This window comes from Anser anser (assembly GCF_964211835.1).
Source record: "Anser anser genome assembly, chromosome: 1".
Lineage (NCBI taxonomy): Eukaryota > Metazoa > Chordata > Aves > Anseriformes > Anatidae > Anser > Anser anser.
Window position 1 is genome coordinate 67172081 of NC_139720.1, and position 14190 is coordinate 67186270.

Genomic DNA, 14190 nt, shown 5'->3' on the forward strand with positions numbered 1-14190 from the left:
ATTTGCCACAGAGGCAGCACTCAGCAGTGCCGAGTCTCGCCGGTCGTGCCTCCCCATGACAGGCCGCAGGCTGCTGCCACCACTGCTGGCCCCATGGCAAGCACCACTTCTCTCTGTGCTGTCAGAGCGGCTCCTTTTGCAGTCAAGAGAGCCTCAGAGAGGCCCTCCGGGGGAGCACCGTGTCCCCCAAAATAGTGGGGGCTGACCAGGCTCCTGCAGAGAAACCTCAGCACGTGCGGCCTGTGTGGTTTTGGGAGCTTTCAGCCTTCCATTCCCCCACAAATGTGGGATGAATTCAGCCTTTGTATATCATCACAGGAGAGAAAAGTGGGCTGTTCTGTGGGAGTAATAAAGAAAACACTGTTTTAAAAGAACTTTATTTTGAATGTTGGGAGAAGTTTCTTCTAATTAATTTTTTTTTAAGTCGCAGACTACTGGGTTTTTAATGAGTGGCATGATGTTCATCACATTGTCCCTCTGTTTTCTGGCAGGTGCAGACAGTGTTTCAGAATAAAATGTACAAGTGTATAAATAAACAATAGGTGGCCTGTAATTGCACATTAGAAGTTGGCTTTAAAATGTTGTGGATAACAGTATGCCATTCCGTTGAAGGTGTCACAGCACAGTGAGGAAAACAAACATTTACCTGCAGGATCCACTAGATAGTCCAGGATGTTACATTAGGGCTGCCTGGAAGGCTTTGCTCCTTGCTCACACTTGGAGAATTTAGTCAGGTATTTAGTCCATTAATCCATTTAGTCAGAATTGAGTCCATTATTTGGGAGTATAATATTGCATTTTTCTCTGGGTGCCTCTCCCACAGCAGATGTCCAGGTTCTTTGCAGCGTCGTGCTTTTTGCTCCACTTACCTGAGGGCAGACATGCCAATTGGTTGTCTCTTTAACCTTCTTCCTGGTTTGTGTCAGCACCACAGCCATCCCCAGCAGGATGCGATGTGTTTCAGTTGTATCAGAAAAGTTATATAATGCCGTGTTTACCTTTCCATTTTCCGGATTCCTTCTCTGTAAATGTGCTCAGTGTGTGCTCCGTCTCTTGGGGTTTGGTTCAGGGGTCAGTGAAATCAATGGAAAGCTTGCAGTTAGCCTGAGCCTGTTCCTCAGTTCCACCAACAGTATTAAAAGCAAGCTGTTTGCACAAGAGTGAGAACTGCCAGGGAGGTGGGCTAACTGGTGTTAGCTGGGCTCGAAGAGAACAATTTTCCATGCCTGACCTCTGGCTTGACCTTAGTTATTGGCAGGAGTTATATGGACTTGTCCTGACAAAGATCATCTCCCTCCAGAGAAGTCACCCTAGTTTGAAACTTCAAAATGAGCATCCATATCTTTAACAGGCAATCCCTTTTTTTGCTGATGAATGCTAATTTTTACATAGCAAAAAAATTTTTGAAAACGACATGTTATGCCATGCCTGTGATTTGCTGAGAGCAGCCTAAAGACCAGCTGAAGTACCAGTTTGCCTCTGAATGCTTGAACTAGCGGTATTTTCCGGTGATTTGTTAGTACCAGCAGTGTCACGCTTCAGTGCCAGGTGTAGGAACTCTTGGTGTAGCAACTGCCAGTCAGTCAGATTTTGTACGGGGGCAGTACCAAAGTGAACTGGTGATGCCAAAGAGACAGATGATGAGACTAGGTGGAGAGCACAGATGGAAAATAAAATTTGATCTTCCTCTTATTTTCTCTTGAGATTTTTATCTTGCTTCCTCTGCAGGCAGTTGATGTTCAGCATAGGCTGGTGCTTGGTTTTCCTCAATCATTTTTTGAATGAGAGATGTCTCAGCCATTTAACAGAGGATTTGAGGCAGAAGATTTGCCATTTTGCATTGCTGTTTGGGGCTATTGGTGTGGGACCTCATCATGCCAAGACATGTGAGCCATCAGGTCTTTCTCTCAGCATGGCTGGGGCTGTCAGACAGCGGTAGGGACTTTGGGAGAGAAGTACGGCACATGTCACTGTGTATCAGCTGGCCTGGGAAATCATGCAAACTGCATGCTTGGTAAAATGCCCAAGGGTTCCTTACAATGAATGCTGGAGATAAGGAAGTCTGTGTGCGTGTGAGGAAGGATCTGATCTGATCAAGTGCAGTTTTGTACTGAAGCAGGGTGCTTATTCAAGTTTGCTGACATTTGGATTCAATAATCCTAAACTACCAAAAATCATAGTTTCAGGAGATGAGCAGTGGTTCATATCAGAGAAGAGCAAGAATCAAGATGACAGAAGCAGGCAAGTCCCTGTAATCTTTACTGACAGGAAGGCTGCCGGCTTTGCTCCTGCCCTGTAATAGCAGAGACATGCAAGTCTCTTCCAAGGGCTGGCTGCCCTCTGATGGCTGTAGAGAAAAGCACCTTGTGGTTTTACTGATGGAAAGTGGCCCAGGGAGAATTCACGCCCATTAAGTGCAGCTGGCTACAGCTGACCACCTCTGTCCACAGGACAGTGTGGAGTGTTTCATATGTGAAAGAGTTTAAATAAGTAAAAAACAACCCCAAAAAACCAAAAGGGCATTGCCCCATTTTGAGTTCTTTTGTTCCTAAGTAATATTAAGATTCACGTTCTTTTGGAAGTATTGGTTATATTAACCTTTATAAAAAGCAGCATTTTTTTCTAATCACCTTGTTCTTTATTAGTTGTTTCAACTAGCTAGGAAGTTTCCAGACCACTGCACCACTCAAACTTCATAAGCTTTTGTGAAATTGTACACCAGGATCTGGGATCGGAGCGCAGCAGTTGTCCTGCAGCTGCCCTGTGTCCGCCAGCCCAAGGCATGCCACAGCCACAGACCCCTGAAGTGCCATACTGTTGAAACACCTGCTAGCACTGAGATGTCCTCCTTTCCTTCATCCTCCACCACGAGGGACAGGCTTTTTCAAGGAAACCCTTGCTCATGTGCATAAATGAGTTACAGTTAAATCAGGTCTGTCTGTTACCATGCCAGTGTAGCCTGGAGGGAACATGATACTCACTTCAGTGGAGTGCATCAGGCTCTGAGCAGCTGCTCAGCATCAACACTTCACTCCACCTTGAAACCTCTACCTCTATGCAGTGTTAGACATCAGCATAATGCTGCCTCCTCTGTTTCTCTCTTCTCCCTCCCTCACTGTTACTCGTTATAGGAAGTGTCAGCACAGGCTACCAAACAAATCAGTCTGCAGCAGTACCACCATACAGCCTTCCAGGTTTTGGTCTCCTGTTGCTTCTTGCTATACAGCCCATACTAAGGCACGTCATACTCTACTGATCTTGTCCGCATTGTTCTGTCAACCAAAGCTTATTATACTGAGCCACTCAAATCTTGATCAAGGTAAGATCCTGGAGCTCCAATGACATAGTTTAAAATGTGTAATTGTTTCATATGGCAAACCACTGCCCTTGCATGAAAAAAAAATATCAATTTTTCATGTTAGACAAGAGCTCCCAAACCATCAGTAATCTGTAATCTTTTTTTATTTTAATTTTGGATAGTATACAAATCCAAATGTGATAGTATACAAATCCAATCAGTGTTCAGTTTTGGCCTGTAAAGGATGTGACTGCAATACAGCCAGTATAAATTGGTATGCATCTGTAGGTCCAGACATTTTTCTTATTTATTCTTCTTTTCAAAGAGCTTTGGACTGTGCTCTGCAAGTGAAGTTAATCATTGTCTTTCATCTTCAGGCAATGATTACATAGTTCATTCTTTCAGGATATATCTTTCTTCTGTGCTCACATATCCCCACCCTACAAGGTTAAGTAGTGTTGAAACTAGACAGGATTAAAAAAAATAAAATAAAATCAACTGCTAGTTCATTCTTAATGTTTTCTGCTTTGCTATTTTTCAGCCAGGTAAACACACTTATCTAATGAGTAGAGAATTATCACAGACAGTTACTATAGCCCATATTTTGTTCTTTAGAACAATTTTACTATCTTCTTCTACCAAAGAAGAAAATCCCAAACAGTCACTGAATATATATACTGTCTTTGCTGACAGGTCAGATACAGTGTGTAAGCTACATAGTGGACCACCCCAGGCAGTGGTAGAAGCTTGTTAGGCCCCCTCCTGCAGGCAGGAGGACAGGATAAAACTATCTTCAGTATTCAGCATGGAAAGGGTACTCCTTGTGATTTTTGCACCTGAAGGAAAACAAAAGATGAAAAATTACTTTCAAGGATAAAATAAATGTTGTACAAAACTACAGCAGATGTGTCACTTGTTGTGCAACAGCAGAATTAATTTGAGTGTCTTCTGCTTTTACCAGTGTGCAAGTGGCACACAAACAACATATGCAAGTCTTTTCCTGTTATTCAGGCAGTGAGCATTTAGAAGTCCTGGAACCAAGTCACTTCTAGATTAAAAAAAAACAAAGTTCACACTGCTTACAGATAAGACGGCAGTTTGTGGCCTTTCAACCAAGGCCTTGTCTGCATATAAGTTTCCATGGTGCACATCTGCAAGCAGCAGCTCATACTGCAGTTTAGATAGTCATTCCCTCCCCCAACCACCTATGAAAAGCTGACATCAGTTTACTATGACCTCAACAATAGAAAAATCATCATGAGTTTAAAACTGCCTAATGCTCACTTCTCTAATACAGAAATAGCCAAAGTTATTAACTAGAACCTTCCTTCTAGACCTTCTAGAATTCCAGTTACACACTTCCTGGAGAAAGAAGTCACAAGTACATACTATGACTTAGGCTTATCCTTCAGGCAATACAGTGAAGATATAAAGCTACTAAGATGCTAAATAACAGATGCTTAGTCTCCCTTATGATTTCAGATTTCAAAAACATGCCCAATTTAAACAATTACACAAGCACCTGTGAGTTCAGAATAAAGGGTATTGAAAGGAGTTTGAAAGGAGCTCGAAGGAGACAATCTGTCACTTACATGACCATTTCGCATATTCTCCAGTTTCTGTTTAAGCTGAGAATGGTTGCTATCTCCTCTTTAGTCAATTCAAAGTCAAACACCTAACAAGGAAAAACAGCTGGAAATCACTTCTTTGAACAAATCAGATTGGAAGCAAGATTCACGAAGTTAAAGAACAAGTCCACAGGGGAAGGGTTGTTAGAAATGGCTTCACAAGTGTGGGGAAAAGGAATTCTCTTTGCATTTTCAAGACAGAGGGGAAAACAAAAAAACGTAAGTTGCAGTTACATGCATCAGCTGTTCCAAGCAGCTTGGTGTGCACTTGGTGTTGCAGGATGCTTCTACTTGTGGGTTGCATTTCTCTCCAATTCCAAAGAAACATCTGGAAGACTTCCATATTCCAATATATCCAGCTATGTTTCTTTTGAAATCCTGACGTCCAACATCAGGAAGACACCACTGACCTAGCAGTGAGAGGAGCAGTGTGCTTTACTGACACCAGTATTCTTGACACTGCTTATATTATACAAAACTTTTTTGGCATGCTACTGCACTTGGGCTCCAAGCAAGCCCTGATGCCAATTCACCTACAGTCTGCAGAATAGGAGACTGCATGTCAAGGTTTTCAGCACGCTGTTTCCAAGACCTCCATCAACCTCTCTTCACCAATTGCACTCTTCATTTTAGCTCTAGTTCAGCCCTCAGCAGAGTATAGGTAAACATGCAGAAAGAAAAAGCCCAGTCCTCTTGTTTGAGGAGGTCAGCTTGGGGAAACTAAGAAAGGATCCCTGCTCAATCTGCAGGGGGAAGGGATGCCATCCCTGCAGGGCAGCACCCAGGCCACTTGTAATCACCCACCTTGAAGTTCTCCACAATGCGCTGGGGGGTGACGGACTTGGGAATCACAACCACATTTCTCTGGATCTGGAAGCGAAGGAGAACCTGCAAGAAGAGACCACCGAGTCAGAGAGAAGGCAGCTCCAGAGAAGGCAGCTCCTGTTGCCACAGAAGCTGAGCCTGTTCAACAGCTGCTTGCCGGAGCGATGGCTACTTTCACAGAGCTGCATTTCAAATCACTCCTGTCTCTGTGGCCTAGGCAGCACTTCCTAACAAGCAAAGAGGGAAATGGTGGAGCCCCACAGGGGAAGCCTCCTTTCCCATCCAGCTTTGGGACAGTCAATTCCTTTTCTTACCTTGTGGACTTTCAGCAACCTATATAAGGCTTTCATTATCTGTAACAGAACTTGAGAGTGGAAGTAACACCTTAAGAGGGCTCAAAAATCTTTCTTGTTGAGAGACAAAGATCTCTTTAAAGCATATGCAGGTTGCTTACTATGCAGCCTGCAATATTGCTCATTAACACTACAGAAGACATCCATAGTTCACAGGGAACATACACAGCCTCTGTAGCCTCTCTTGAGGTCTCTCTTCGTTAAGAATTGTTACAGGAAGCAGTAGCCACTGTCTAGCACCTACTTACCTGTGCCGGAGTTTTGTTGTGCTTGGCTGCAATCTCTTTAATCTTGGGGTCATCCAGAATGGGAGGCTCCTCTGGCGTGGCCCTACAAGAGTGAATAAGTAAGAAACTGCAAAGAACCACTGCAGAGAGATTCTACCCAGCATGATTTTTTTGGGGGGGAGAGAGATGTGTAATTGTTAGATGTGTGTATGTACACATACATGCACCATAACTCTTCCAATTAATCTGAATGATTTGAACCAAGAACACACTAACATTTATAAGTTACCTGTCAGGGCGCCCAAGGGGACAGTATGCTGTCACAGTGATCCCCTTGGATTGGCAATAGTTGATAAGCTTCTCCTGGGAAAGGTATGGGTGACTCTCAATCTGCCAACACAGGAGCACAGACCAACAGTTGCAGAACTACTGTTATGTCCCCAGTACTCCAGCGACTTTTCTGAACCTTAACTTCTCATTTACAGGCTGCCTGCATCTTACCCTGCAGGTGGTCTGTGTGATAATAGAAGCCTCTAATTCTATAGGGCACCAACATTTACACTGAGTCCTTATTTACTTTTTGGATTTTGTTCAGAGGTTTCACAAATATTGATTAGTCACAGAATACCTCTCGTCTGGGTTCTTTATCCTCCCAGAAATAATGTTTCACAAGGAAAACAAGGAAATACTCCAACTTTGTTAAAAGTGGATTAGCAAGGTGAGGAAGAAGAGTATTCCAGTTCTTTTCATACCCAGAAATATTCATAGAGTAGGATTTAAAGTACATGCTGCGTCCACTTTGTTCTCCCTTTTTGTCATATCTTTGTTCAACTGTAATCAGATCTTTATAATCCATGAATTATAATCCCTGAAAACTAGTCACCTGAGGTTGCTTAGAAGCTTACCTGGTTGTTTGCAGGCTTGTATTTCAGTCCTGGCTTGTTCAAGACTCTTTCAGTTTGCTCACGGTTAAAGTTGGAGATGCCAATGGCTTTAACCAGACCAGCATCCACCAGCTCTTCCATGGCCTAACAGAAAGAGGAATAAAGTCATTATTCAGGTTTCAAGACAGGGCCTGAATACATTCTTCCTGATGTTCCTTCTTGCTTCTCATGAAGGGCAAAAAAAGAACTGCTTGAAGGGCAAAAAAGAACTGCTTGAGCTTGCCAAACTTGATTCTCTTGGGGAAGTGTAGGTACTGGTAATATTTGCACCATGTCCTCCTGCACCCAGCCCCAAATCTCATTTGGGAAGACTGAGAAATTCACTCTGAGTTCCACAAGGAAAAGCACACCCCTAGTCTACAATCCACTACTGTGGCAGCACTGGAGGCCTATGCTGTAGGATGATGGCAGGATCACAAACCATAGTCTTCATTTCTTCAGAATGTATTTGAGCAGTTCAAGAATTGCATGAGAATAATCGTACAATTGTTATGGCCAAGCAAAGAACTTTTTCTGACCTCAGCCTGCTCTGTAGCTCCCATGAAAGTAATTTCAATGTACTTCTGTAAACTCTTTCCAACTAATTCTGCATCCACGCACTAACTATTCTGTGACTACTGAATTAACACTGCTGAGGACAGCAGACGTGATTCTGACACTGTGGCTGTGCTTACCTCCCACGTATGCAGAATATCAGCATTGCTGGGTATAGACATGCCTTTGTCATCTGTAGGAAACAGCTCCTCTCCTGCCTGTTAGAGAGGAAGAAAATGCTTGAAAATCTGTTGACAAGTTTGCCTAATACCATAAGAGCTCAGGATCATGATAGCTTAAACTTCCAGTGCGGGTAAGAATATTAATTCTTGTCTATAATCATTTCTTCCTGCTTGAGAAAGTGAGGAATTTAAGGTATGCTTGCCCAGCAACTACGCTAATCAAGGCAGATATTTCTGCTGGGCCTCTCAAAATGATGACTCACCCAAATACCTGCAGGGAAAGAAACCACTCAGAATTATGGGCTAGAGTATCATACATGGTCACTTCATGAATTGTTCGTTTTCACCTGTTAGGAAGATTTATTTTTCTTCCAGAAGGGCATCAGCTGGGGCCTAGTTAGGTACTGAGCACATGTAGCTTTGGTCTCTACTGAATTAGATATGTTGAAAAGAGGTATTATGTACTGTGACAGTTATTCTGTAGCAAAGCTCAGTGTAAAGCTGCTAATGCCGGAAAGTTAGAAAAGCCTTTGTGTACAAATTACGTAAAAACACCTAGGCAGAACTGTGTTTCACAACTGAGTTTGCTGCTGCCATGAGACAGCTTCACTTTCATGGCTTTGTTGACAAAGCTAAAATGGAATATGAAATGAAGTTGAGCAATTCCAAAGCAACAGGTAGGACGGAGGCTATTCACGCTGTAGCAGGAAGGAAAAGCTAAGATTAGAAATAATTAAATTGAGACATCTACTGCTTTGGTTATCTGAAAAACTTGGCTGCCCCCCCCCCCCCGAAGTCTCATCTTTTGAAACACAAGGTTTGTGGAACAACACTAGGGCTCCCAGAGCAAAGGTCAACACAATCTATACTGTACTACGGACTCGGTGGTTAAAGACAGAAATGGAGAACAGAAACATTGTTTTGCTCCAATTCTGTAACATGCATTGTAAAGAATTTGTCAGGCAGCAAAATGTAGCCTCCCTTCCACAAAATATGATTTTCAGAGTATACTTGGGAATTGTAAAAAGAAAAAAGGGAGAAAAGCACAGCTTATGCATGCAGCTGGGAGACATGCCCTAGTTTTCAGGTCTGTGATTCCTAGGTTGACAGGGGTATGCAAGCAGCAGTCTCAGAGATAGAGATCAGGAGCCCAGCTCACATGGCCAGAGTAGAGGTGAGCACCGGAGCAGTAGTGGTACATGCAACAGACACTTAGTGAGAGCAATTATTGGGCTATAAAGCCATATAGGTCTTCAAAAACACCAGTCACAAAAAAGCACCCTACTATTACTGTACCTTCAACCCAAAAGGCCAGTGCATGAGGTAGAGATCCAGGTAATCCAGTTTCAGGTCAGCGAGAGTCTTCTGGCAAGCTCCTCTCACCAGATGTTTTTCAAAAAACGTACACCACAGCTGGAGACAAAAAGCCAAGCCACGCCATGAGCTGCTGGGTTAAAGCCCTCTGATGCCCTGCACAAGAGAAAAGCACTCCTTCTTTGGGAGGCAATGTGGAATTAAAGCTACCTATTGCTCTTCAGATAGGGCTTGCCCTGTGAGCAGGACTAGACCATAACAGTAAGGGCAGCACATACAGTGGCACCACATGTAACTGAATAGGGTCACAGGCAAGGAAACCTCTGTTTCTATTAGAGAAGACACTATTTATGCCATCCCCTTTTAGGCAAGGTCTGCCTTTACAGTAAGAGGCTTTTAAATGAAGGCAGGTATCTGTCAGACCTGACTGTGCATGAAACTCCTGCATCAGTATCAGGTAATGCCATGAAAATGCAGAAAAGCCACAAAGATGGAACCAACTCTACCCAGATAAGAAAGTGACTTCAAATCCAGCTAAGTTTCCCATTTTCCTTGATAACCATGGGAAATAAAACCCAGCAATCACACCTTCCTCGGGACGCGTGCAGAAGAGATTACATTGTCCCAAACCTCAGCAAGGTGCCATTGCCACATTGGTTCTGCCAATCCAATGGCTGCAACAAAAACCCACTGCCAGCGGGCAGCAGAGACTCAAGCGACATCGCTGTGGTGGTGGTGATGGGGTGGAACGAGAAGTGGTACTGGGAGCCCGACCACAATTCAGTAAGGGGTCTCCAAGCCTTTGGTCTCCTACCATAAGGATGCCACGGGTGAAGGGGGCCTGCCCCAAGGCCCCCAGGCCCCTACCTTGCTGACCACAAAGAGCTCCTCTCGTTTCACAGCCCCTTCCTTGATTTTCTGCTGGATCCCGTCCCCAACTTCGTTCTCGTTCTGGTACACGTAGGCGCAGTCGAAGTGGCGGTACCCAGCGTCGATAGCGGCCATCACTGCAGCTGCCACCTTCCCTGGTGGGGACTGAAGGGGAAGGAGAGCACCTGAGGAATGTCCACCAGCACACACACAGGCCTTGCTCCCGGTAAGTCAGAAACCCAGGCAGCCATCCCACCAACCCCACCCCCCAACCTCCCTTACCCCCCCCAAATAAACCCCACTCGCCCACCCCCCAGAAATCCAAGGCCACGACGAGAAACAAGCAGACAGCCGCCTCTCCCCGCGGCACCCCGCAGGCCGGCAGCGGCCCGGTGCCCCCACGGCCCCCCCATTCCCTGCGGTGCCGCCCGGACCCGGTCCCCCCCGGCCACCTTCCACGTGCCCAGCCCCACGGCAGGCAGCCTGGCGGCGCCCAGCCGCGCGCAGCCCGCCATGGCCCCGGCTCCTGCACGGGCCCTTTACGGGAGGCGCCACCCCCGCGGCGGCCCGCCCCGTGAGCCCGGCAGTCAGTCGCCGCCCGCGCCTCGCCCCGCTGCCAGCGCCGCCCAAGCCATTATTTATTTTATTTTATTTTATTTTATTTTATTTTATTTTATTTTATTTTATTTTATTTTATTTTATTTTATTTTATTTTATTTTATTTTATTTTATTTTATTTATTTTATTTTATTTTATTTTATTTTATTTTATTTTCATTCTATTCTATTTATTTTTAAATACAAACATCTTCAAGTCCAGCTGCCAGACCGCTCAGGTGGTTCAGCCCCAACCCAAAATCAAATCACTCTGGGAGGCGTTGCAGTGCCTGCCTGCCCCTTACCCTTATTAAAGACGTTTTTGCTAACGCCTAAACTAAAATGGTAACGCGAGTTGTGGAGAGCATGGCTGGGAGCTGGGATTTTTCCTTTTATAATGAGATTTTTGTGCTGCCTCCTTAGCAGCCTGTCGATGTCCTCCTGCAAAGGCCGGTGCTTGGCTTTCCCCAGTGATTTCCTGAATGAGAGACATCTCTTGTTTTTTAACAGAGCGCTTTGGGCATAAAATTTGTATTTTCCATTGCTGTCTGAGCCCTGTAGGCATGGGTCTTTCCCCTGATCATGCCAGGACCCAGGACGGGTCAGCTCTCTCCCTCCTGAAGGTGTCGCTGGGGTTACCAAAGATGGCAGGCAGGCCTTTGGAAAAGAAGCGTGTGTTAAAGGGGTGCTGTCTCGCTGCATGGTGTGCCTCAGCTGGATGCTTGTCAGGCAGGAACACAGACAGGAGGCTGGAGGCTGAGTGCAGTACTGAGGCTTTGGCCTCCTTCACGCACTGAGCTCAGATCAGGATCAAGCTCTGAGGCACTGCCACAAGCGTCTCAGCCTCCTGCCAGGAGGTTTGCTGAAGACTCATCCCTGATAATTCCAGTATTTGGCTATTCATCTGGTGAGCTGGTGGCAAACTGCGTACTAAAACTGAAACTCCAGAAGCGAGACTGAGCACAAGCCCTTGCTGTCTGTGGCAGACCCAGGGTAATTTGCCAGCCCTAGGCAAGCAGCTCTGCTCCTCATCCCGCAGTTCTGACACCCAGGCCTGGTTCAGCCAGGTGCCTGAACCCCTCAGGTGTGTCGTTGCCTTCAGTAGGTTCCTGTCTGTGCCCAGAGGTGAGAGAATAGACCCTACACGAGAGCAGGGAGGCCCTTGGGTTTGGGTAGACCAGGCAGTAAATGCCTACGCTGGCCCAGGAGCATCTGGATGGGTTTGTGTGGCTGTGCTCAGCAGCGATGAATCCACAGGGAGCTGGAGCAAGAGTTTGAGCAGGAACTTTCCAAGAGAAAGAGGGTGCTTGTGAAGGGTGGTAGAAATTCCCTAAGTCTTTGGCTCCTACACCACAGTAAATATTGTACTCTGGGTTCAAAAATATGGCATATTTTTTCACAGGATGGATGTCTTTCCTCTGCCTGGAGATAGCTGAGGTTTTCATGGGCTGCTTCCTTCAGGAAGCTGAGAAACAAGGGGTCTTGGATTATATGTTTCTGAATTGAAAGTGGAAATGTGGGAGAGGTCTTCAGGTGCCTCTTTTCTCTAACAGAAGGTGTTACGATCTTCCCGCTAAACCCAGTATAGAACTTTATGGCTGTGTTTGGGCACCTGTCCAGCAGGATGCAGTGGAAAGTAAGAACAACTGACAGTAAAAACACTGTCCTTCAGCACCCCTCTTAAGTCAGAAATTAAAGGGGGTAAAATGTGTGCGAGACAGTGTTATTCAGGAAACCTCGACTGCTTTGACAGCTTCTAAGTGCAAGGCGAGGAGGCTGTGCAATTGATCCCTTCAGACCTACCCACAAGCAGCCCATCTCCCCTTGCCAGGAATACTCTGGAGCAGGAGTGCGTGGTGAAACGAGGTGCCAGGCTCCATTGTCCCTGGCTTGCTGGGACCTGTGGCTCCTCATCTGTCCTCTAGGACTGGAGAGGCCAAAGAGGGCAGTGGGAGAAGGCCTGGCAAGGCTTCTGTGAGGACTGGCTGCCCGCGTGCTGTGGTCAGACCTATCTACGCATAGCCCTGGGTTGGCGGGTGAGAATAGAGCATAAACATTCATACACGGTTTATTTAACGCCAAAAAGATTTTTTTTTTCCTTGACCAGTCTTTCAGCCAGTAATGTTTTCACATTTTATTTTTATTTAAAACATGGGACACTTCTGAAGAAATGCTGGATGTGTGCTTTTTCTTGTGGTTTCTCAGCCTCTGTTTTGTGCTGGTGCAAGGCTGAAGGTACTCAGTGAATGGTGGTTCAAGCTCCTCATCTCCTGCTTAGCAGTTTTGCCCAGTCATTTCAGTAATAATCATCTCTTCTGATAAGCAGAAATTATTACATCCCACATTTTGTTCTGTAGAACACTACTCTTTCCTTCTTCCAAAAATAAACAAAATCGATGGAATAAGTATCCTTTGACTTCAGTGGCAGAAGCAAGGCAGATGCAGTAAGAAAGCTGGATACATAGCTCAGAGTTGGAGGAGACACCAGAGGTCTAGTGAAGGCCATGTTACAAACATCTTCAGTATTCTGCATTGAAAGGGTACTCCTTGTGAGTTTTGGCCCTGAAAGAAATCAAAAAGGGAAGTTTCTTTTCACGGATGAAGTAAATGTTGGAAAGAGGCGTGTTTGGTGCATGGAGGAGTGACCAAGGGAAAATCTGAATTGTGTAATTGCAGGAAGAATATGTGGAGATATGTGTCCTCATTTCTCTAATACAAACAAAGGCAAAATGCTCACCCAGCACCATATTTCGTTGTTCAAGTTACAGAGAGTCTCCTGAAAACTGAATTCAAAATGAGTATTTTGTTGTTGTTGTTTTGGTATTTGTTTTTAAAATGAACATATTAAACCTTCTCTTGAAAAATTACTTTTTGGGTCAAACCAACTGTGATTTGAATTAATGATTTTTTTTTTTTTATTCACTGAATTTTATGCTTCCCAGTAGCTGTGACATAAACATTCTTGTAAAGGTTATTCAAAATGTAAGACTTGGAAGTAAACAATCAGTGTCACTTACAGCGCCAACCCACAGGCCCTCCAGTTCCTGTTAAAACTGAGAACAGTTGCCATCTCTTCTTTAGTCAATTCAAAGTCAAATACCTAACAAGAGAAAAAGCTGAAAATCACCTCTTTGAACAAATTGAACAGTGTGAAGACAAACAAGATTAGACAGCAGATCCACTGTGGAGGTTTCCAGTCATGGATGAATGATTTAAAAGATAGAGGAACAACTTTTTTATGTACACAAGAATGATTTTACGAAGATTGTTTTTTTCTATATGAGACTTTTCTGCCATTTCACTGCTCTTGGTCTCCAAGCAAGTTCTGGTTAATCCTTAAACCACAAAGCCGCAGAATAGAAATCTTCACATAAGCCCTGTTCACCTCTTCAACTGTAGCAATAGATTAGCCCTCAGCA

The 14190-nt window shown here is 44.8% G+C and overlaps 1 protein-coding gene across 5 annotated transcripts in view; it reads right to left on the reverse strand.

Moving 5' to 3' along the window:
- The window catches only part of LOC310889977 (aldo-keto reductase family 1 member B1-like), a 37619-nt gene that overhangs the window by 18454 nt on the left and 4975 nt on the right, over positions 1 to 14190 (reverse strand). For 2 of the 5 annotated variants that reach the window (XM_083818321.1, XM_083818320.1), the window contains 2 exons: positions 13789 to 13871; positions 12894 to 13333 (listed from right to left, as the gene is read on the reverse strand). The exons of 1 other annotated variant lie outside the window; for it this stretch is intronic. In XM_083818321.1, coding sequence (XP_083674447.1) covers positions 13291 to 13333; positions 13789 to 13871 — 126 coding nt within the window. In that variant the 3' untranslated portion in view covers positions 12894 to 13290. Of the gene's footprint in view, positions 1 to 3447; positions 4135 to 4890; positions 4974 to 5730; positions 5815 to 6352; positions 6435 to 6620; positions 6722 to 7236; positions 7360 to 7949; positions 8028 to 9287; positions 9405 to 10172; positions 10341 to 10627; positions 10785 to 12893; positions 13334 to 13788; positions 13872 to 14190 lie in introns of those variants that run through there. 2 more of the 5 variants (XM_083818323.1, XM_083818322.1) reach the window with 2 other exon arrangements.